The following is a 22,697-nucleotide window of genomic DNA, read 5'->3' on the forward strand; positions in this document are numbered from 1 at the left end:
CTGGGAATTCGTCCCGTTTCGGTCCTACCACGCCGGCTTACCTGCCGCCAGATCAGTCAATCGGCTGAGCTGCCGACATGGTAAGGTCAGTGTCGGAGTGCCCCGCCCTGGCTCGTGCCACCGTCGCTGCCATCGCCGTCGACGGTCGGCTGGCAGCCGGCCAGCACCCCGGACCAAGATTACTTCACTAATGCCTCGGACCACCAGCCCAGGATTACCGGGAAGAACGGTGGAGATGTGCTGGGCGATTGGGTCCAGCCCTCCTGGGGGCATTCTGAAAAGACGGGGTTTTGAGGATGGCTCGCGCCCCTCTGAACTGAGAATATGGAATGGATGCGTTCTTTCCACCAGACTCAGTTCTCCTCCGACCAGACTGAAGGAATGCCCGTATCGAACCCTAGTCAGACTAAATGCACTGTCCACTGTGTCCAGAGCAGACCGATCATACAGTTCAGAGTTCAGACCAGTCTGGAGTTCCCAGCGCCAGGGGATTTCCCGCATGTCGGGGAGCCCTAGCAGCTGACACCTCACATCCACATATGCATGAGTTGCATGTGTACGTGCCGGCCACGCCACAGCCCACAGCTCGTGAATGCTGCACCCTCCATGCGACAATGGAGGTCCATTGTCGCATACAAAACGACGTCAAAGGGCGGCGGGCGGCGGTCGCAGACAGCTGGTGGGCGGAAAGGCAGCTGGAGGGGGGAGGGGGCAGCTGGCAAGGGAAAGAGGAAGCGGGTTGAAGGTGGTGCAGGTAGGCAGCTGGCGACGGGCATCTAACGGCTGGGGGCTAGAACAGCTGTCGAGAGTCAGGGTGGAGGGCGGCTAAAGGAATCTGTCGATGCCGGGCGGAGGGCAGCAGACAGCTGGCGAGGGGAAGCCGTGGAGGGCGGCTGAGGGAAACTGTCGACGACAGGCGGAGGGAATCGGGCGGCAGACAGCTGGCGGAGGGCGGCGGACAGCTGGCGGAGGGCAGCAGACAGCTGGCGGCGGGCGGCCGCGGGCGATGCAGACGGTGGCCCACCCGCCCCGACACGCCAGGCACAAGTCACGCACCCAGCAGTCACGGCACCTCCCATCGACCGGTCCCAGCCAACCCGGGAAGCGGTATACAACTCCCCCTGCCTTGTGCCATGCCCTCTACCCACTAACTCCGTATCTCACTGTTACCCCCCACTGCACTGCAAGAAATCAAACATCCCACCAATATGGCAAGGTCGCCGGGTGCAGTACGAGCAAAGATTCTGCAGATATCACAAACTCCTTCACTTATCAGTACTTACTCCGCCTGATTCAATCACATCTGATTCAGCGCGCAGCATCAAACGTTTCATCAGCCGTTCAGTGTCATACCAAGAATCCCTCCAGGATCCAAGGTAAATTCCCGGATTCGGCCGAACGAGCCGCTAGTTTTCGCACGAATGCCCCCATTTTCAAGTCGCTGAGCTCGATATTTCCACTCAGGACCCAGTCACCCAGTTCGAGCACAATTAATTGCCTCTCACAGCCTAGTCTCTCAGGGCTCTAAGGACTGGGGTTCTCTGGATCCTGCCATCCACCCGGGCCGGGAGCGGCGCTATGACGGACAACTGTTTGTGTGTGTATCCGGACCAGTCGGCAGGGCGGGCGGGCGGCGGCTTCACTCTGACGTTCCTCCGACGTGGGAGGCCGTCTCCCGGACGGACGGTCGGTGGGCCATGGCTTCTGCCTGCCCAGACCGTTCAGAGCCAGACAGACGGACGGGGTTTGACAGGACCAGCCAGTAGGAACAGATGGCCATCCACACAGGGCAAGTGGCCGGAAGGGACGACACATACGGACAAAGGCGCACTTCGATTGACTAAAGTTTTAGAGTTTTGCCCGCCAATAGACTATGATCTGATGAATGAGTTGTCCAGCCCTGAAAGATGTTTCCATTACCGCCCATGCTTTCCGTTTTCCTCTGTCCTGAGGGTCATGTGACTCGTCCCCGTCTGTCTTTTATAGGTATCTGAAATGGACTTTGATTCGTGCCGATATGCCTGATATGCCGTGATGCTGCAGTCGTCCGTCTATTCACAGCCGAGGAGTTGCTCTATTATTCAAAGTTCTGGAGGAGTCTCGCCACGCAAAGGACAGGCCACCACCGGGTGACCAGGGTGCAGGCTCTTGTGTACACAAACGAGACATCGCGGTCCCGAGGGTCCGTCGTGTATACAAACGGCCGATGAGACACCATTTGGGAAAAACCGGCATGTGATGACATCGACCCACCCAACAAAACGCTGACATGACGAATGGAAGGGAGCCAGCGTGTTGCTGATTCATCTCAACCCGACCCAGGATATGTCGCATATAAACACAAACGTCCGCCCAGATAGGGGACAGCACTGACTATGTCAGCGCGTGACCCGGTTCACGGGTCCCTGAAAATGAGCTGCTATATCTGATAAGGCGACAAGCTCTACGTGCCGTGAGCCACAGCCGACGCCAGTCATCGGCAGTGACCACCACCCACCTCCCACTCCGTCCGCCTCTCCCAGCAGCATAGTGCCGCCACTCGCAGTGACGGAAATGATACTCAGCCCCAATCGAGTTGCATTGGGTCGCGTATTGGCCATAATCGTCCCCCGTCACCCGCACACAGCTCTATCAATTCAGCCGCCGGCACCAGCCGCTCCTGCCGTGAAATGTGAGCGCTGCCATCTATCGTGCAGTGTCAGGACCAAATGTCGGCGAATCCACCACCTGTCTCACGGTGATATTCTTGGCCACCGTCACTGCCACCGGAGCAGAGTCCAGCTCACGTCATCAGACTTCGTGACTGGCGGAACACTACAGAGCCGAAATGCTAACGTAGGGGGCAGCGATAATGGTTTGTAAAGGCGACGAGTGGGGCCGATAAGGCTATCGGGTCGTTATGGGGCCGATATCGTCCGTTCTCGGATCAGTGTCGCGGTGAAAAATTCCCGGCCGAAGCCGTGCCTCTATAAATGAGCTCTAGACTATCTGAGAGACTCACAGGGTAAAGGATGTTGCTGCTGTAGGTACTTACGTTGATGAACAGATGGCAGCGGCGTGGGACGGCTGGGAGCAGGTGTAGGATACCACCACCACCAGGATGGCATGGTGTCCCGATGGGTTCAGGAGGTGCAGGATGAGGAGACAGGTCCGGCCCAGAGAGGCCACAGGATCTGCAGGATACGATACAGTCAGAGCGGGCAGACACACTGGATTACGATCTCGGGAACCCAACAAAAAACGGAGCCAATGAGGAATAATTACAAAACAAAACATAATGAATGACGTAAATAGCACATGACAGAACAGTGCAAAACGGAATGGGCACGGATGAGACGTGACACCACATCTCAAATAGGGCGAAGGCCAAATAAATTCATGAAACAGCTCGGGCCGAATGCCTCAGAACGGTAATCCTGGCAGTGGCGGCAGCAGGGATCTCCGGCAGGGCGTCACTATCAGGCACGACCGATAGTCTGATAGTGAGCCACCTCACACCACGCATTGATACACGTGAGGGGCGGCACTCAAAGATCTACAGCGCGCAGGATCCCGGCTGTCCCGGTGGCATGGTAAGACTGAGGCAGAATTTGAGACAGCATTCTCTGCAGTGTTTCTAGCCAGATCCGCGAGCATGTTAGGCGATCGCCAGCTCATCAACGGGAAACAACTAAGATCCCAGTCCCAGAAGCGTCATTGACTGCCGGGGCAGGCAGGTGTCATACTTTATGTACAGGAGGGGAGGGGGTTGTCCTGCCCAAGATTCTTACACGCGGAGTGATGCTGTGCGGCGCAGCATGCTGGGAAACAGAGGCGGTACGCACTACGCAGGACGCGTCAGGGTCACCTTGGGCGCAAATACCGCGGGTTTAGCACCTTAGCACAATAGACGGACCGAGTTAGTGTATTGAGTTAGTGTATTGCCTATGGTGAGGGACCGTATTATGCTCTCAGGAGTGAAGTACGGCCAAGGGCACACTATTGATTTATGGCAGATACAGTCAGTTTTTTTATTACGTTTCCCTGTAAGTAGCCAAAGCTTCTTTCATTGGCTAATGTAATGCCATTCCCAGAAAGGTCAGCCGAGTTCTGACTGACATTCGGAGAATTGAGAGCCTATGTCTCAGAATATTAGGCCTAAATTAGGTGCACAGATCAACTGAAAACCATTCCGAATATAGCAAACGTAAAACAAACGTAGGTATAGATGACCTTTCAAAGCATGGCCTGGGAGTGCAGTTCAGTGACGGGGTGATAAAATTTATAAATGCTATCAGCTTCACTGCTATCCGAATTTGGTTAACTCTGCATCCGACAGACAGATGATCACCATTCCAAAGAAAACATAAATTGCTAATAAATCGCTCATTTATGCAAATGGAAGTGCTGAATGTTCAATGATCCAAAGGTTGGGCCACAGCAAATAATCTTCTGCCTCAGACTTCATACCCTTGCCACATCCCGCCCCTCCTGACCCCCGAACCAAGACATGTCGCGTATTTACTGAAGGTGTCGACCGCAGCCCCAGAGGTGTCGTTTGCCGGGTTTCCGAGGCGGCGAGGCTCGGGGCACAGCGCGCCATGAACGCCTCAGGGGCGCCGTATTGACCGCACGACCGCACGACCGCCGCCATCGCCGCCGCCTGGTCGCCGTCTCAATTTCCTGCCCAATGTCCCTTCCTCCCCCCCCCCCTCCCCGAGGCCGTGCCTGCCGCTCATCTCGGGTCACTGCCAACGCCCCGGGGCGGGGAGGAGGGGGAGGGTCGGTCACGTGGCAGAGCCGCCGCCCGATGTGCGCGGCTGACCTTACGACCCCGACGTGCAGACTCAGCCCCTCCCCTCCCTCCCCCTTACCCCAGCGTCTCGGCGGATCCCGGCTCAGCGCAGCTACGCCGGAGCGCAGACAGATTGGAGCAGACACATTCTGTCAGCCAGTCATCAACTGGCTTCGCTGCAGACCATAACAGGTGCATGCCGGCTGCCACCTGTACCTCGTCAGTGACTGATTTAAACTGATACCGTCCAAAACGGCACTACTACCGCACCGGCCAGCACCACTGATTAATAAATCAGGACGGCGAGCGATGCCCATAAGGCTGTCAAATATTAGGATAATAATTGTGCAGTTGCAATGGCAATTACAATGGGCTGGGCACATTACATAACGGGTACGACTTGGGCCTGAATAATCAATGAAGCCAACAGTCGTTCATGATCTTGATCAATGATCATCAATTATCGTGTTGAAAATAAATATCGTTGGAATGTCAAAGAATGACGTCGGTGATGAATAAATAGCCTCAAAATTTATTTATCATGGCAGTAGAAAAGTAAGCATTCACGATAAATTCCGCGGCAACCGATGGCGCCTGACCGGACTCAGCGGACCCCTGGAGGCTGGAAACACATCTCCATTCACAATAGGAGCATCAAACTATTCGGATAGGGGTTTCAATCGCATCATTATTGTGCACACTGTACACCGCACAGTGTACGGTGTGCACTATAAAAGCAATCGACACTCACTCGAATCAGCATGCCATGCACACGTCGGCCCATCCTATAGTTAGATCAACACGGGAGTAACCTTTGAGCACCCGGATGACTCAGATAGTCGATTATACGATAGTCACTATAGTGACGGTATACCGTCATGATACGCAGCATGTCCCACTTGTTGATACCGCTGTGCAAAATCTTGACAACCAGCTTCGTATGCGGTGGCCACACCCCACCTGAGTCTCTAACACGTTTATCTCGATAAATCATATCACCCAGGTGCTGTGGGGGGGGGGGGATTAAAAGCGTCGGCAGACCGCAAAGGTGAGGAAGAACGGTGTTCCAAAGCAAAACCACCACCCAGGATCGGGATGCCTGCCATAGCTCGGCACTTCGGCAGTGGCATTCTGCTACCAGGGTCGGGTTTGTGCTGGCCGCTGGACTATTGGACATCTTCGCGTATCTTATAGTTGAATATATGGTGGTCAGGTCGAGGCTGACGGCTGAGTATCTGGTGGGTATCTGGCATCTGCACACCTGGGCTGGATGGTAGGGTGGTATCCGTCTATCAAATCTGGCGACAGGGAATCTGGTGGATGGCGAACATGTCTCCAGCACTGGCCCATGGTCGTTACGAGCCGCCGGTGTTACGCACAGTATCAACATACAACGTGATGTATGTTGATACTGCGCAGGGCGGAGCCATCTGGGCTGCTTGTGAGGGAAAGGAAGAGGAAGAGAGAGAGAGAGAGAGAGAGAGAGAGAGAGAGAGAGAGAGAGAGAGAGAGAGAGAGAGAGAGAGAGAGAGAGAGAGAGAGACCATGAACCAAACCAGACAGACAGCCGGTGAAATAGAACAGAAGGGATGACGCCAACATGCATAGCGGGAAAGGGCGCGACCTTCTGGTCGGTGCCAGTCGGACACGGGACAGAGCCCATCGGACAGTAACGGCTAACGGACCGGAGCCGGGCGGGGCGGAGCCGGGCGGGGCAGGGCAGGGCCGGAGCGGGGCGGGGCGGAGCAGGATGTGGGATAGGGACGCCGCCGTCGCCTCGTGGCACGCGGACCGCGGCCGGAGCCCGGACCGGAAACAGGCCCGGAACTCTGGGACGCGCCGCCCCGTGGAATGTCGATTTATGTCGGACCGGGGAGAGGCTGGGAGGATTATAGGGAGAGGCGCGGCGCTCTTGGTAGAGCGTCAAAGGGGTGGAGAGTGACGATGGTAGGGGAGCTTTTCCAGCTACCACAGAACGGAGCAGAGCCAACAGAATGACGCCCGAACAGAATAGAGCCCTGACAAGGTTTCGCCCCAGCTAAGTAAATAACCGGCTTAGAGTAACATACGCTGTTTGACAGATAGGTACACGTTTATCGCGTACCTGGTTAGTATACAGACCAGTTTTACCAGACGGGCCAGCCGGGTTTACACAACAGCAGAAAGTGGCCGCTCCGGCCGGTGACCTTGAAGGTGCAGTGGGGCCGGTTTCCGGGCGGTGGGCAGGGACCGCGCCGTCAGACAGACATCATTACCGACAGTCATCGTCGGTCTGCCGGCGGCAGGAGCCGTGTCCTGGACCCTGACAGACACCGCCGGCGCTGGCAGGGCAGCCGCACTGTCCGTGCTGGGTGACCTGACTGCGGTGCCGCTAGCTGTGCCGGTCTCACACCACCGGCGCCCGACCAGACACGGCCGGACGGCGGGCGCCCCAGTCCGTGTCGCCGGCCGGCCGGCGCCCTGTCCAGTGTTAGTGTCGCCGGACCAGACAGCACCCTGTCCTGTCTCCAGCCCGCGGTAGCCGCCATGCAGGTGCACTGTCTCACCGTGCGGCGCTCAGACAGCCATGACATTGATTTCCTGCAGACTCCGGCGCCGGGCCCGTAATGGAGCACTGCCACGCCAAGTGGCGTCCGCGTCGCCGGTAATTGTGTCGGCCGGCGCCCCGTGGACGCGCCCATCGACTAACGTCGGCGCCCACGCCACCCGGCCCCGGCTCGGCCCGGTTTCCGGGAGTCGAGGCGCCGTGAAACGCTGCGCCGCCGTCTGCCGCGAGTCGCCCTCTGCAGTGGCGCGGCGCTTTGACAGCCAATTAGGACGTCGGCGCTGCACTGCCGTTCTGTGATTGGTAGGCGGAACGCAGCGCCGTGTGGATTGTGTGTGTGGATTGTGTGTGTTGCGTGCGTTAGCCGACGCCGGTCGATATGCAGCTGTGGCACTGGGTCGAACACACAGTGGACCGATAAGCCCGCCTCCCCTCCCTAACGTCCGTCAGCATAACCGGACGGGGCGTCGCCGGCCTTCCTCGACCTCAGTGGGTTCTAGGCCGACCAGAGACCCCCAGTCACGACACGGAGCAGCGCCCACGGAGGCTGAACGCACCCGTACGATGAGAGTTTAACACAGCAAGCAGAAATGTCCGACATCACGATATCTCTCACGGAGAAGACGACAGTCCGTCAGACCTGGCTTTAGCTGTGCAAGCCGCGTGACAGACTGAAAGAGAGAGAGCAATGACCACGAATGAGGAGAGCTCCACCTAGATGGAACCGCAGAGTCCTCAATTCGCGACACGGCCACTGGCTCTACGTTCCCACACATCAATTCGCAAATATTTGGAGAGCGCGATCCCATTCGCAGCCCACGGGCTGTCCTACTGTGCCCAATGACAGCCGAAGCGTCACCGCCGCACCGCCGCTCGTATCTCGACATCTATCAGACATGCGTGGCCCAGTTTAGTCCGCCGTCCTGTCAGCGGCCGCCGGCTGACCGGAGCGGTCCCATTATAAATAATATCGCACAGCATTGTGTAGTTCTGACCAGTTCCCAGTGCCGTCTTTAATGCACCGCACGGCAGCCCGTCTGTCCCTCCTCACTCACTCGCCGAGGACCGTCGTGTTTTCCTACACTGAGCGAGTAGTTCTGAGAGCCGGTCCACCGGCAAAAAACGACACCGAACCTGACCGTCCTTCCTCTGTGTCCTCACGACCTAGTCAGCTCCGCTCGCTCCGACCCGCCGCAGTACGGTAGGGGAGGGGTGGAGAAGGGGGTGGCGACGGTGGGTCTGGGTGACCACTGGGCGGTGGCCACTGGCCATGGGCGGTGGGCGGTGGGCGGTGGGCGGAGGGCGGTGGGCGGCGGGCGGCGGTGGTCCGACGACCTCCCGCCCGTCTGGCCCGGCCGCCCTCCCCCACCGATCGATACGGGATTGTCGGCGGCGACTAGACGCCCTCGGTCGGCGAGCAGCCGAGTCGCCAGACTGCCGACAGGGGCTCAGAGCATGGGCCGAGAGGCTGCCAGGCCAGGCGCAGATAAGGAGACGCAGAATCAAATAAAGTGGACGACAGGGAATACTGGAGAACGACGGCGAGAGAGTGATTGAGGCAGGTAAGATAAGCAGGGAAAATGTAATGAGGGGAGAGGAGAGGAAAAAAGAGGCGGATACGGAGACGGAGAAGGCGGAAATAGAGGAGAGTAAGGAGAAGAGAGGAAACAAAAACATGGCAGCATTATAAAATTTTGGTAACCACAAAAAGTTACTTCGCAACCACGCCAAAGCCACATAAACTCTGACATTAACGCTAGTATAAACGTTATATCATTGCCACAACCCCTGGCAGAATTCCCGGGCCCATGAGCTGGCGCGGCACGGAACCATCCGGGCCCATCGCCCTGATTGCAACATGAATAATTGAGAGGGTTCTTCGGGCATTGGATGGTCGCTACCAGCTTTACACAGCCGGGAGCAGCGCACCGGTGCCATAGAGTAGATTTGTCTGTCTAGTAGACCTGGGAGAGGGTGCCCCAAGGACCATGATGTAATATGCAGTGTGCAGCGTGCACACGCTAGCATCCAGCCATAAGTGAGCCAGCCGTGGCAGAAGTAAAACAACGCACGCGAGCTAGCCGCAGGCCTCAATCTCTCGCTCCACATTTCGACGGGTAGACACCGCCCCAAAAACGTCAGCAATTGGGCTTGATCCTGGGGAACGTCACCCTCGCCGTGCCGTTCCCTCCGACGGCAATGTGTGTATACAGGACAGGAAGGAGAATAGAGGGGAGGGAAGGAGAATAGGGGCGAGGGAACGAGAGGAGAGGGCGCGGCCGGATCGATACGGCGTTAAGCAGCGCCGCGCAGATTTTGCTCACGGCCTCCCGTCGCCCCGGCCGGCTGCCGAGTAAAATGGCCACCGCCGACGATGATGGGATCGGCGTCTTCGTCGGCAAAGCGGGAGGCAGTTCCGCGGTCACCGCCCCCGGCCGGGAGGCCGAGGGGAGCGGAACAGGGGCGAGTTGGCTAATGGGAGGGAGAGGGCGGGGTCAGCGCGGGTCGCCAAGTGGAGCGGACGAACGGGACGAGGGACTGACAGCAATCGTATATGTAGAGTGGGATGGGAATATCTGTTTAATAAATGAAAACATTTATTAAGTGAACTAACCAGTCATCCGGTTGTGATCCTGATGACCGCTGGAGGACAATTCTCTAACTATGTACACATCTACTCCGGAAAATGAGGCCGCCCTCACCGCCCGGGCACGGTCCAATGCGGGTCGATCGGTGCCCCTCCAATCACGCAGCCCTCATAACCGTGCACGGCGGACCGGCCCTGACCTGGGCCACTTCAATCTGCGACGCGCCCGTGCCGATGTCGACCCCACCCGGTTAGTATTGGTCCGTATCGAACGACCGTAAGGCACACCGGCGAGCGCCTGTTGGCGGCCGGTCGGCGCACTATCTTCGCTACCGACCTCCCTGCAGTGGCGGCGGATTCGATTTTGGCGTGGGGGGGCAAGATCCCAGTCGAGATGATGTCATAGGCGGATCCAGAAAGGCGTTTTCGACGCTGTAGGGGACATAACCCCCCCCCCCCCCCCAAGTGTCCAAAATCCAAAAACTCCTCGGATTTCGATTCTTTTACTGCTGAACAGTATAAAGCAAAAAACATTCTGATAAAAGTTTTATTATTAGGAAACATAAGGTACGTTTTGTCTATTTCGGGCGATGCAAGGGGAAGGGGAGTAAATATTTGCTTTATATGCCCGCTCCCTGGATCTACCAGTGGACGATGTAACGATTTTCGTATTGCTGTACCTACCTTTTAGAAAAAAGCTCCAATGGGAAAAATTGTGCCATAGCCCATAACCCGATCGCAAATCAGATTTGAAGAACGGTGCCAAACCTTTTGAAGTAGGCGAGCGCTATTCTTCAATGAGGTAACTCGTTACCACTTTTCCTCTGTTCACTTTACGTTCGATTTCCGTTTAACCTTCCTAAGTATTTCTGAGACAGATATCAACTGAAACTAGCTAACAGCGGGAGGAGACCGCACAAACATTCAGAGACAGTCGGTCGCATCTAAACCTATTGGGACAGCAATCCGCCAGAAACCCACCCCAAGGCAGTAGTTAGCCAATTAAGCTCATCGAGACGGGCTGTCTCGATGGGTTTATCCTACAGTAAGCCCACAGCAAGGCTTAACTAAGGCCCAAACGCTCGTCAAGCTGGGAACGGAGGGCTGAGGTGAGGAAGTCGAGCGGTGGACTAGGGTGAAGGAATTCGTTGGACTGGATGCAGAAGCTCGGGGAGGGGGAGGAGCGTTTCTTTATTAGGACTTTAGGGTGCGCTGACTGCGGCAAGGTCCAAATTATCACACCAAATTTTGCCACGACATCTACCGGTTCAGGCACTCGAGAATCAGCGGCCAGTGATATCTGCAAAGACGAAGCATTTCCAACCCAGCTTCAGCCTAGTGTGGGCGCCTCAGGTGGCTTTAATTACAGTTGCACATACCAAACGACCTCAGTGCAGACAGTCTGTCGCCGAAACCATTCGGAACAGACTTCAACGAAAAGTGAGACAAGGTTAGTGCTATCGTTAAGTGCCATTATAGACTTGGACCCCGTTGGCTTGACCCACTGGAAGGTGGTAGTTATCGGACGCTGCGGGGCATACTCATTTTTCCAAAATGCCTTAGATTTTGCTTTTGTGTTCGATGCTCTGTATTCTATAGCCAGCCCTTAGCCAGAGGGGGCCCCACTAATGATCAGTGCCCTAACCCTCAAAAGTTTCCAACGTTAATTTTTACTTATTTAATAGTGAATACTGAAATAAAGCGGATACTGAACTGTGAACATCCAGTTTTTACACTGGCCCCACACAAGCCTCCGAATGCCCAAAGCAGATCTCTGATGACTGGCCTTTGGGTGTCATACCGTGCATTGGTCAATGTGGTCGATGTGTACGACCTCGGCGTTTACCATTTTACTTGCACTGGAAACTGCTGCGTTCGAAAAAATCAGGGGAGTGGCTTATTACGAGCGCTCATCAGTCCTAAGTACCCGCAAGCGAATGGATAGCCCTTCCGTCTCCGCTCGCTTGCGATTTGGCATTCATGTAGGTACAAAATAGCGGCAAACGACCACTGAGGGTGTGAGTTGCGTCTCTTGCACACTTAAAATATCTCTAAATCGAATCTGAAAAGACAAAAAATGCTATAAAGCGGAAATGGTTAGCATTTACTCATATTCAAAAGGCACCGTTGGACAAACTGTAGGAGCGCATAGCTGCAATATCAGGCTATGGAAATTTTCCTCATGTTTAGGGCACAAATTATGGAGGGGCAAGAACATACGTTTGCCCCTCCTCCAAAAGTTTCTTAGGGAACGATGCCTCCTCTGCCGCTCAGTATCTGTCGCCCCTGTAAGCGGTCACTGAAGGCCTGGGTTGCCGCTGCGTCACTTTGACGCTTATAATGTCTCCAAAACTAGGTTGAAGAGAGGAAAACTTGAATTGAACGCGAACACTTGTCATTTAAGAAAGGCAACGTATGATAAAATGATAAAATATATGGGCATCTGGTTACATCTTCAGATGATCGAACAGAATAATCAGGTATATGTTTCTTGTCTGAGTTTTGTCAAAAATTATGGGGGGGGGGCAAAAAGATACTTTTGCCCCCCCCACGAGTTTGCCAGGGGGGGCAGCTGCCCCCCATCCCCCCCCCCCGAATCCGCCGCCCCTGCCTCCCTGCAAAAACCGGGCAATTTTCCGTCCAAACGGCGACACGGCGGCCGGCCTGCGTTTGCCGACGCTTCGGTTCACCATTCAGTCGCTAATGACACTCACTCTGTGACGTCAGAAGCACGCCGATGGATTCAATTACGTGTATGAGACGCGCCGCTGTTCGCCATCGATTTCCATTTCCTCGGAGACATTGCAGATCCATCCAGTGACCATTTACCGGCGGTGACTCGTCGGTCCTCAGACACACTGAGCGGTCCTTTGTGAGGCACAGCTACCACTGTAGGACGACAGAGGACAGCCCGTAGCTCCCATTGTACGGCGAGGCCGGTCCTCAGCTCCCCGGTAGAAAGATAAGCAGTGAAGCACCTGTGGCTAGGCTGTGCCTCCCGGACGGCGTTCCACGCTGCCTCACACGAACCTCACCCGAGGAGATAAACATCTCCCACCAACCCGTCAAAAGACTGGCCTGCTCACTGGACCTGTCTAATCTTTCCCTCAGCGGCCTGAAATTCCAGAGCTGCCAACCACCGCAGGAACATTCTCCACATAGCAGACTTTTGTATATACCTGGCTGCCAAGATTGGAATTCAGCGCAGGTCGGGAAAGTGTAACAGGCCTGGGAGGCCGGCTGTGCGCTGCACACATTCCGGAGCAGGCCGCGGAGAGCGAGGAACGTCTGCGTCGCTCCGCACCAGCGCCGCCGCGTGGGTCATATGACACAGTAATATCGCGATGGGGATCACAGCTCTGCAACTTCCAGTGCAACATTTCCTAGCTTTGCACCTGCCGGTGCGGTCCCGGCGGTGTGTACGACCGGTCCCCAGTATATGCCACCGGTCTGTAGCGCACAGCCAGCCGGGACAAGTGTTGTTACTTTGCAGCTGCTGCTGATCCGCTCAGCTCGGCGGGAGGGAGCGAGGCGACCGGGGAGGGTCGCGGAGGATGAAGACACCTTCACCCTACCGTCACCCCAGCGTCACCCTACCGTCACCACGCCAGTCGCCACGCCGCACCATGCCACATTCGGCTCCCAGCATCTCCCAGCGGCGGTTATAGATAGCTGACCATACCCCACCCCATCCCCGAGGTGAGGGTATGATCAGAGCCTCCGCTCGTGGCACCGCCGCATGGCTCCCGTCTCTTCCGGTCAGTCGACATCCGTCCTATCGCCGCCACATCCCGTATAACCAGCATCCCCCGACTCTGCGGTCGTCACGATCCAAAGAGCAGTGGATAACTATCCCGGTTCGACTCTCATCTATCCTAGCTGCACGCTCTTTATACCAGTTATTTCACGAGAGCGGGCCGTTCTCCGGACACCTGGACACAGGTGCAATATGGTAGGGTATCAGAAAGATGGGATCGTTTAAAATAACTAACGAAATGAGAAAGTTTGTCTCCAGAGACTCGCGCTTTCAGGCTTCCAAGGCAACTAATTTTAATCACACTGATGCGCATCGATCCATTAAATGGAACCGCCAATGCCCGCCCAGCAAAACGAATGCTGATTTACGGAAGGGTTTCGAATTTCAGCGAGAACTTTAGCGGATTGCTTCATGACGGACAGGAAAGGTGAACTCCGTCAGAGGATGAGAAGCTATGGGTAACCGTTTTTATACCTTTCTCATCCCTCCCTCCACCTGCCACTTTACACTGTATCCAACTTAATCAGCGCCCCTGTGTCTGGAATCCGCGCCAGCTGTCTGTTATTATCATGTGACCCCACCGGACGCCAGCTCAACCCTTCGCCCACGTCCGTTGTGGTGAATCCACCTGTAGTAGATCTGTAGATAAGTGAATCACTTCCCTTCTGTCCACCAATTCCGGGCGCTTCCCCTCACGGTCACAGTACCGTGATTGCAGTGACGTTTATGTGGCCGACTGTGGGAAATATTTAACAAATTCATGCCGCGGGACTTTTGAAAATGAATGAAAGCCTGCAGTGGTCTGCAAACATGCACTGTCACACGTAGTCTTGAATATTTGAGGAGTGGAGACCGCCAACAGTATCATTAGACACCGTCGTGTGATGTAAATTAAATCACGAACGTTACACCTCTCATGTTGTAACATAACAACCACATGATGTTCAGGTGAGTGTGCACAGAAGATAAACGTGTCATCGATTCCGCTGTTGGATGCATGGTGACTCACTATCTAAGTAACTGTAAACATCATATTGAACAGATAACCAGGCACTCCACCGGCCATACCGCATCAACTTTCAATGCAATTGTACTACTGTGAGGCACGGGGTGTGCACTATATGTGAATGAAATGTCACATATGATCGGTTTGAGACTGAAGTACTCACGCATAGACGAGACCGATGAGGTGGACGCCCCAGTAGCCGGTCCAGAGCACCAGCACGGGCAGACAGAGCGCCAGCAGCAGGCTGTCGGCCCAGTGGCGCTCGTAGCTGTAGTAGGAGAACATGACCGGCGGCGAGCCGGGGGCTGCGGGGACGGCCGACGCGACTCAGCCGGCACGTCATCGGCGTGCGCCGCCCGCCGCGCCGCACACCGGACACATCATGCACGCGCGCGCCGCACCGAACACACAGCACTCCTCACTGAGCCGGGGGACGCCCCTAGCGCCGGTCACCGTCCTCACGACCTTGTTCTGTCGGTTCTCGCAAGCTGTGCCTGTTAACCACAGTCCTCACGGGCTCCTCCCGTCGGGCACCGTCCTCACGCGGCAGGCTCTCACAGCACTGTCAGCGGACGCTCCTCACGGCAGGCCGTCCCTAACGATGTGCTCTAGCGATACGGGCGTGACTCCCGCTCGGTGTCGCTCGGTCTAGTGGCTGCGCACCTGTGAAAGAGGGGGAATAGCAAGTCAGGTGACCGTACACAGGTGTTCGGTGCCTCCCAGCCACAGTGACACATACAGGCCCGTCAAATGGCCACCCAGCGTCACACATGACCGACAGAGCCGGCTGAAACTGGTCACCGAACAGCTGGTGATGACTAGCCCACCAACATGAACGTCAAACAAGTCACTTTGAACAGCTCCCATGAGGCCACGCGGTGACCCGGCTTAAGCATAGTCGTTTATACGTCTGTGAGCATGTCAGTTCGACAGCTGCATCTGAGACGGGCACTGCCGGCACACCGTGTTCCCCAGTGTGACCGGCTCGGTAACCAATCTATTCGAGCCCTAACCGTTTATAGGTTGGCCCTAACTGAAAAATAGCCAGCACCCAAACAGGCGTCCTCGCCAGCCGTCGAGGGTTACCTCAGTGTGTCGTTCTTCGGTCAGCACACCTATCGCCCAGGTTTGGTATCCTTAATAGCCGTCCAGGGGAGGTTAACCAGCACCAGACAGGTCCCTACCTCGGACTGATTTCTTCTGATACGTCCGACCTTCTGCTGGTGATCATCGCTAAATGAGCAACAGGCGGGCCAATCCAACCGTACCTGACGGCGGAATAAGCATAAAATGGCCGAATATAGCGTTTGATCCAATGCAGAAGCGAAACCCTCGACAGAAAAGGTGGATACAGATGGCTGCAGAAACTCGAACGGAACGGGAGTCGGCCGGGAATTTGTACGCGCCTGGTGTGAGGCAGCTTAGATCCCCGGAGGCTCGCCGCCGAGCCCACAGCAATTTTACACCCCACTAATGTATGCGGCCGCCTCGTTAGCATTATTCAGATGACGTGTGAGGCTGCCGCCCGCCCAGCGCGTGTTAAGTTTCTCCGCAAAGAGCGCGGCTTGGGACGTCTGTCGCGCCAGCTGAGAAGCTCAGGTGGCGAGTCAAACCCCACCGGGGCTGAGACACTTCGGAAACAGTCCTGTGCGCTAGCGAGAAGAGGCCGCGGAAAATATAGCAGCAGAAATTTACAACGAGATCCCATGCGAGATCACGCTGTGCTGCTCGTCAAACGTCAAAGCGGACCGGTAAAGAGTTTACTTGATATGATATGCGCAATGGACGTCACATCGCAAATCGCACTGTGACAGGTTGGACGCTGACCTACTCGTGTAGTGTCCGCAGCCCGCACGACACGCATTATCAGATTACCACGGTGCACCATTGCGTCACAGGTATATCGAGCGGGGGCCTGCCGCCCGCAGGTGTCTCCTCGGGCCGCGTATAGGCCCGTCTGGCAAACAAACACCCACACACACACACGCATATGTGTGTGGGGCGACATCAAAGGAGCCCCGAGGATAGCCAAAATAGAACGAAAAAATAGGGCCACGCACTCGGTCTGTCGTCGGCGGGGGTTTTAAGCAAATAAAGTGCATCAACCCGACGAAGTTAAATTGTAGGTACCTACAATTGACATCTGCAATTCGGTCCGATAAACATTGTTTTCCCGAAAACTTTCATAGGTATAACTACTTGGTAGTTGGTTGAATGGAATTATCTTCACTTGAGGGAAGGAGAGGACAGAGCATTGACAGAATTGTTTGACAAAGCAGAGGCCATCTCCAGAAATTGGCACATGGAGGAGGGTCAGGGAGGGCCTGGTAATCTTATTAATTAAAAGAAGGGGTGAGCTGGAGGAAGAAATCTATCGCAACTGACAGAAGGCGCGGTCGATTAGTCAGCAGACATTGCAGATAGAATGAGGCGACCCGTTGCAGTGCGCCTGCAGCAGGGACCGCAGCCACGGACACCTGCCCGCCCTGCGGCGGCTGGCGGCAGTCCAGGTCTGGCCGGCCCCTCCCAGTCCGAGGCCGGCACCGCCAGCCCGTCTGTGTACTCGCGTAAGTGCATCGCTCCCCGGAGCGAACACAATACCCACTCAAAGCCGCGCCAGCCTCTCCGACAATCGCGCCCAGTGTAACCGCCCGACGTCGGAAAAAGATGGGGAGTGGCGGACAAGCATAGCACAAATATTAGCCCGCCAGCACAAACTTTGTGATTTGTCTGCCAGCACAAGCCTACAAGATTGTGGGTCGAAACGCCAGTGGAATAACTAAAAGAAAAGCCATCTCCTCCCCGACTATCAACGTGGTAATAACTAATAACCATAAATCGTGATGGCTAAAAATCGCGGACAATCGCTAATTCGTATTCATTGCCATGATGAACGAGCACCAACCGGTCTGGCCACGGGCGTCACAGCTCCCGATGATAAATTCATAATGTGTTGGTGCAAGGTCGCCAGGAGCCGCACCCCTTCCAGCCGGGAGGGGTGGGAGAGGGGGTCGGAGGGGGAGTCACGTTTGCTGCCGCGTCCACCTCGCCTTCCCACGGCTGCTAGGCGCCCATTGGCCGCGCGCCGGTCGGCCGGCCGGCCGTTCTCACGTGCAGAATGCATCACGTCGATCCGGGCGGGGCGGCCGCCGCCGGTCAGCGCCCACGTCGGACCTTGTCCTTGGCGGCGGCAGTGGCGGCGGCGGCCCGACCCGCTGACCTTGAGATGGGCGCGGATCGCACGGCCCGCCGACCCTCTGCACCGGGCCTAGACCGGCCCCGCGCACCGGCCGACACCGGCCCCGCACCGCTCCGCACCGCCCCATACAACAGCTCGTCACGTCCAAGCCGTCCACTAGCGCAAAGGCGCTGCATGTGGATCAGGGACCTTGACTTCGAGTGGTATATCGCCTACTCTGTTGGCCGGCCGCGCAGCAGGAGGAATTCATTCTACAGTAGCTATATACAGACAGACAAATTCAGTTTGGCAGAAGTAGAGGAAGGGAGGCGAGGCTAGCCTTTCTGATGAAATGCTGCTGTCGTCAGAAAATTCCAGTCACGAATCTGGAAAACATGTAGAGATGCAGTCAGTATCAGGCAAGACGAGCGAGCAACAGCTCCGAGCAGACTGAGAAGTGACCTGTGGGAGAGTGTGAGGAGCGGTTCGAGTGCCAACTGAGGCCGGGAACAGGACTGGAAACCTGCTGACGGACATAAAAACTTGGCAGGCCGGAGACAATAACTTCAGCTCGTCTCTCAAGGGCAAGGTTACGATATAACGACGTCAGAGGCTGAGGCACGAGTGTGGAGACCAAACAGCCGGCCATAATCCCGGACAATGAAACTCGTTATCACTTCACGCCGTGTGGGCGCGTGTCCGCTCAGCACAGTCGGCTATCGAACGGAACTGAGTTCGCCGGACATCCGGTACGTCAGTGGAGACTCTCCAGTCTCCACTCTCTCCAGTCTCCACTGGAGAGAGTCGACGGGGATGGCCGCTTGAGGCGAGCCCGTATACAGCGCCGATCATATTATGGTTCAGCCTGACCGGCAACCTCCTTTTCCCAGTGCTTCGGCTTGTAACCAGTCTGAGGTATGCTGAGCTGAAGCCACCTTTCCTGCCGGACTGCTCAGTTCCTTTCCAACACCAGGGAAGCAAGTGGATGATCTATCTTCGAGAAGAGTTCGGCCGACGGCCTTATCACATTGACCAACTCCGAATATCTGTTCTGGAGGAAAGCATGACTTACTGCCTCGAAAAACGACCTTCTGACAAATACAAATTGCAGCGCGCTGCAATTTTCCCGCGGGAAAAAAACTTCATGTAGGTTGTGTTATCGCCAAGAAGCGTTCATCAAATATTGCATAGCTCAGATCCTGGATCCAAATGTCTACCTATCATATCACACACGCGTGACGCACGTTTTTCCGACCAACTCCTCGCTGTCCTTATTTTCCTCCAATTTGGCTCATCACACAAAAGCGTCGTATCAGCCATAATTGGGCCACGGTGCGTGAGCAATGCGGATCAATTTGTCGCCGGCGCCACAACGCCACCAAAAACAACTGTCACAGTCGTCACCGTCGCCGCCGCGATAGTTATTGACGATGTTGGTGGTAACACTGGTTCTGAGCAACCCCCAGGAGGAGGAAGGGGAGGGGTAACGTCACGCGGCCCACAGACTCACGGGCGGTTACCTGTCACGGGCAACATACGCAGACCACTAAACGTTGTATCACCACAGAGTGTATCGCTGACGCACAACGAATTCGGTGGCCGGCGGGAAGGAAGCGGTGATTCAGCTCGAAACGCGTACATCAGCTGACTGATAAACCAGTGACGTCACAGTCACCGGACCGCCGACAGTCAGCAGACTGATGACGTCAGTGTGGGCCACCGATAGCATTCATCCGCGCGAGGTTTCACCCCAGCTCGTGACCCCGCGCAGTGGGTGACGCACTGTGATTTGTAACGTCACACAGTTCGCTCGATGACGTCACACAGTTCACCCGATGAGGTCACACAGGTGACTGAGAGCGGCGATACCACCCTCCCATGCAATTTGGCATCAGCTCAGCGGGGGTGGCGAATTGTGACGCAGCGTGGGTGACTGCACTTTCATACGAAGAAATGTATGCTATACAACGCGCGACTGTGCCTGGAATAAGGAAGTGAACTGCCGTCGCTCGAAGAATGACGTAGTTGAAGTGGGCCGAAGCGGAGCGTAGAGGGAGGGACTTACTGAACGGGACGAGACCCGGAATTAATGCCCGGTGGGAGTGTTCCGGACCGAGCCAGGTCACTCCGGTCCGGTTCGGTGGGCTGGCTCCTGGCACACCGCCACCACTATTCGATAGATGATCTGGACCCCTCCCTGCCCATACCGTCCCGTTGGCGGAGAGTGACCCCACCCCGTCCCCCCGTCCCCCTTCAGAGGTCAACCTCCATTCCATTATCCGCGGTAACAAAGCGACACGGTACAGCACGGACATCGAAGGCTGCTGTTTGTTACTACCAACAACTATCCTTTTCACCTGTAGGCTGTATAGTACATGATCAAATTGCGGGCCGGGAGCTCTGGTGTATGCCACAGCACTCTATCGCGACACACAACACCGAGGTCATGCGGGACTTGGGGCTACAATGCCACCAGTGCTATTATTCCACTGGCAGATTACATGGTACTGACCAGCTACACGTATTTAGCGATAATGCTCGAAGGTCAACGCGACAGCTAAAGCTTATCTGTGGGTTATCTCATGCATAGCTAGCCCATAGATATCGTCTCAAGTGATGTGGTTATCCACAGGTCTGAGTGAACATCAAAATGTGGCTTATTAGAGCAGACCTGGCGATAAGTTTTATTTATATCATCTGTTTTTTTTTTTTTTGCTTTTTTAGCTTTACTGGCATCAAACTGTCTCGTCTCGATGGAAGCGTGGAAACTAGAAAATGTGCCTGCCCATGTGCATTTGAAGGGGACCGCCTTGCTAGCTTACCTAGTGTCACAGTCCGGGCCGTCGTCGTCTGGGACACCGTGACACAAACCGACTTCCGTGACACCGTGACACAGACCTGTGACATGACATCCGCCGTCTCCGATACAGAGATACCGTGACACGTCAATTCGCCGCCAGAAATGTAAAATGCGAGAGGATGCCAACAAAACTTGGCTCGAGAACAGAACGGGGCGTACCCCACTGAATCTAATGGTCTGACCCCAATGCCAATGCGAGCGTGACCAAGGGTTATGAATACTCTATCTGTAAAATATACCTTTTGATTTACCGACATACTCCCAATTTAGATAAGGTTAGCTTTCAGATACGAGGTGCATGGTTAGTTAGCAGTTAGCACAGCATAAATTCCATGAAGACGGACGCTATTTGAGGAATTTTAACCAGACCATGCCTCAGCAGGTGACACTGATGAGAGAGCCATGTGAAAAAGATGCATTATCGGAGCCATCGGCACACGGCGCCGGCTGGACAGGCGACCACAAGTGGACAGGTGGACAGGCAGGTGGACAGACATGTGGACGAACAGGTGGAAAAGCGGACATCTAAAACCTAATCAACTACTGAGAGTCCACAGGAGCGACTACCCTTCACAGTAGCTGATTCACAGCCCCAGTCGCTGAAGTTTGACATTCCAAACAGCCACCGCAGCGGCGTCTCCAATCATCAGAAAGCTCAGTTAGCTCGAACCAGCGCGTCCGGTGACTAACCCTGCAGTGACAGCGGCAGCGCCCACTGGAATGCCATGCCTGCTCCGCGTCTCCACGGAGCGGGTAAAGTCCCGTGGTGAGAGCCGCGAGAGGACCAAAACGGGTCATCGGACAGGCTGGAAGGGGTGTCGCAGAACGGCGGGTCACCCCCGGATCGGACGAAGAGGTCAGCGGAGCGACGGGTCAGCCTGAGCAATCACATTCCGTCCGCGCCACGACACTCATCATAACCGCGACACAGTCCCTGAGCTGATTCGACGGGTCGTAGAGCCCTGGGGGCCATATAGCTGCCGTCTGATAGCCTGTCACGTGATGTCTGATCCAGACGCTGCTGCGAGATTGGCTCGGTCACGTGGAGTCTGTGCCAGACGCCGCTGTCAGCTGAGCTCGGTCACGTGATCCAGGGGCCAGACGGCGGAATTTGCGGCGCCAGCGAGCCGTCGAGACGAACAGACAGATCATTAGCGAAAGATAATACGGGATAGCCTTGTCATCGTATGCCCCGTGGAGCCAAACAACAAACAAACGCCACATCTTTCCAAACAGCCCAACAAAAGTTTGGTAAGAATAGAGGCGAGCGGGCACGACTCGGCCAACAAAAGTCGGACCATCGTGATCGAAGCAGCTAAATTACAAGCCACGCGGCGGGCACTATCAACTTCCCGCCTGTGGCGGAGGTATCGACACCTTCACGGCAGCGGCGTTCGATGAGGGCCCGTCGGCCGATCGTGCAGTCTGCGAGTGCTGCCCGGCCGACCGTGCAGGCTGCAGACCTTTTCAGTGACGGGCGGCAGAGGCTGGAGCCCCGGCTCGGTGAGGAGAGTGACCATGGACACCGGGCGCCGGTCATCTAGAGGAGAGGTGCAGATCCAGAACGGCAGGATCACCTCGACTTGCTCGACTGACTCGATTGGCTTAACTAAAATTACCAGCAAGTCAGGGTTTTGTGGATATAACCGCTCTGCTTCAACATCGAAATTGCAGAGCGCAGTAACACGTGTTCAGCCCATGATCACAAATCAAGTTTTTTGCATCCAGAGTTTTCCACGCCGCAATGCACAAGGATCAGTAAGAGCACTAATTTGGTGTGTGGTTGTCAATGGTTCTTGACCCCTCCCCCTTTCCGTACACCTCACGGCCAATGTCAAACCAGTGTATACCTATCTACGTGTATATGACCGTTTTTTGCGGTCCCATGCGACGCATTGACTAAAGGTTCGTATCCTATATACACCGTTCAATCGTTCATCCACGGTTCAGCAGTGGTGTGTATGGAAGGGACGATCATAGGGGGCACATT

At 55.6% G+C, this 22,697-nt stretch overlaps 1 protein-coding gene across 1 annotated transcript in view; it reads right to left on the minus strand.

The window, feature by feature from the left end:
* LOC122366762 (ceramide glucosyltransferase-B-like) overlaps positions 1-22,697 on the minus strand; it is a 73,140-nt gene that overhangs the window by 26,394 nt on the left and 24,049 nt on the right. Inside the window, exon 2 of the mRNA XM_043339328.1 lies at positions 14,833-15,332. Within this exon, the coding sequence (XP_043195263.1) occupies positions 14,833-14,954 (122 nt within the window). The 5' untranslated portion in view covers positions 14,955-15,332. The remainder of the gene's footprint in view (positions 1-14,832; positions 15,333-22,697) is intronic.

Source organism: Amphibalanus amphitrite, unplaced genomic scaffold, assembly GCF_019059575.1.
Source record: "Amphibalanus amphitrite isolate SeventyFive unplaced genomic scaffold, NRLGWU_Aamphi_draft 000030F_arrow, whole genome shotgun sequence".
Lineage (NCBI taxonomy): Eukaryota > Metazoa > Arthropoda > Thecostraca > Balanomorpha > Balanidae > Amphibalanus > Amphibalanus amphitrite.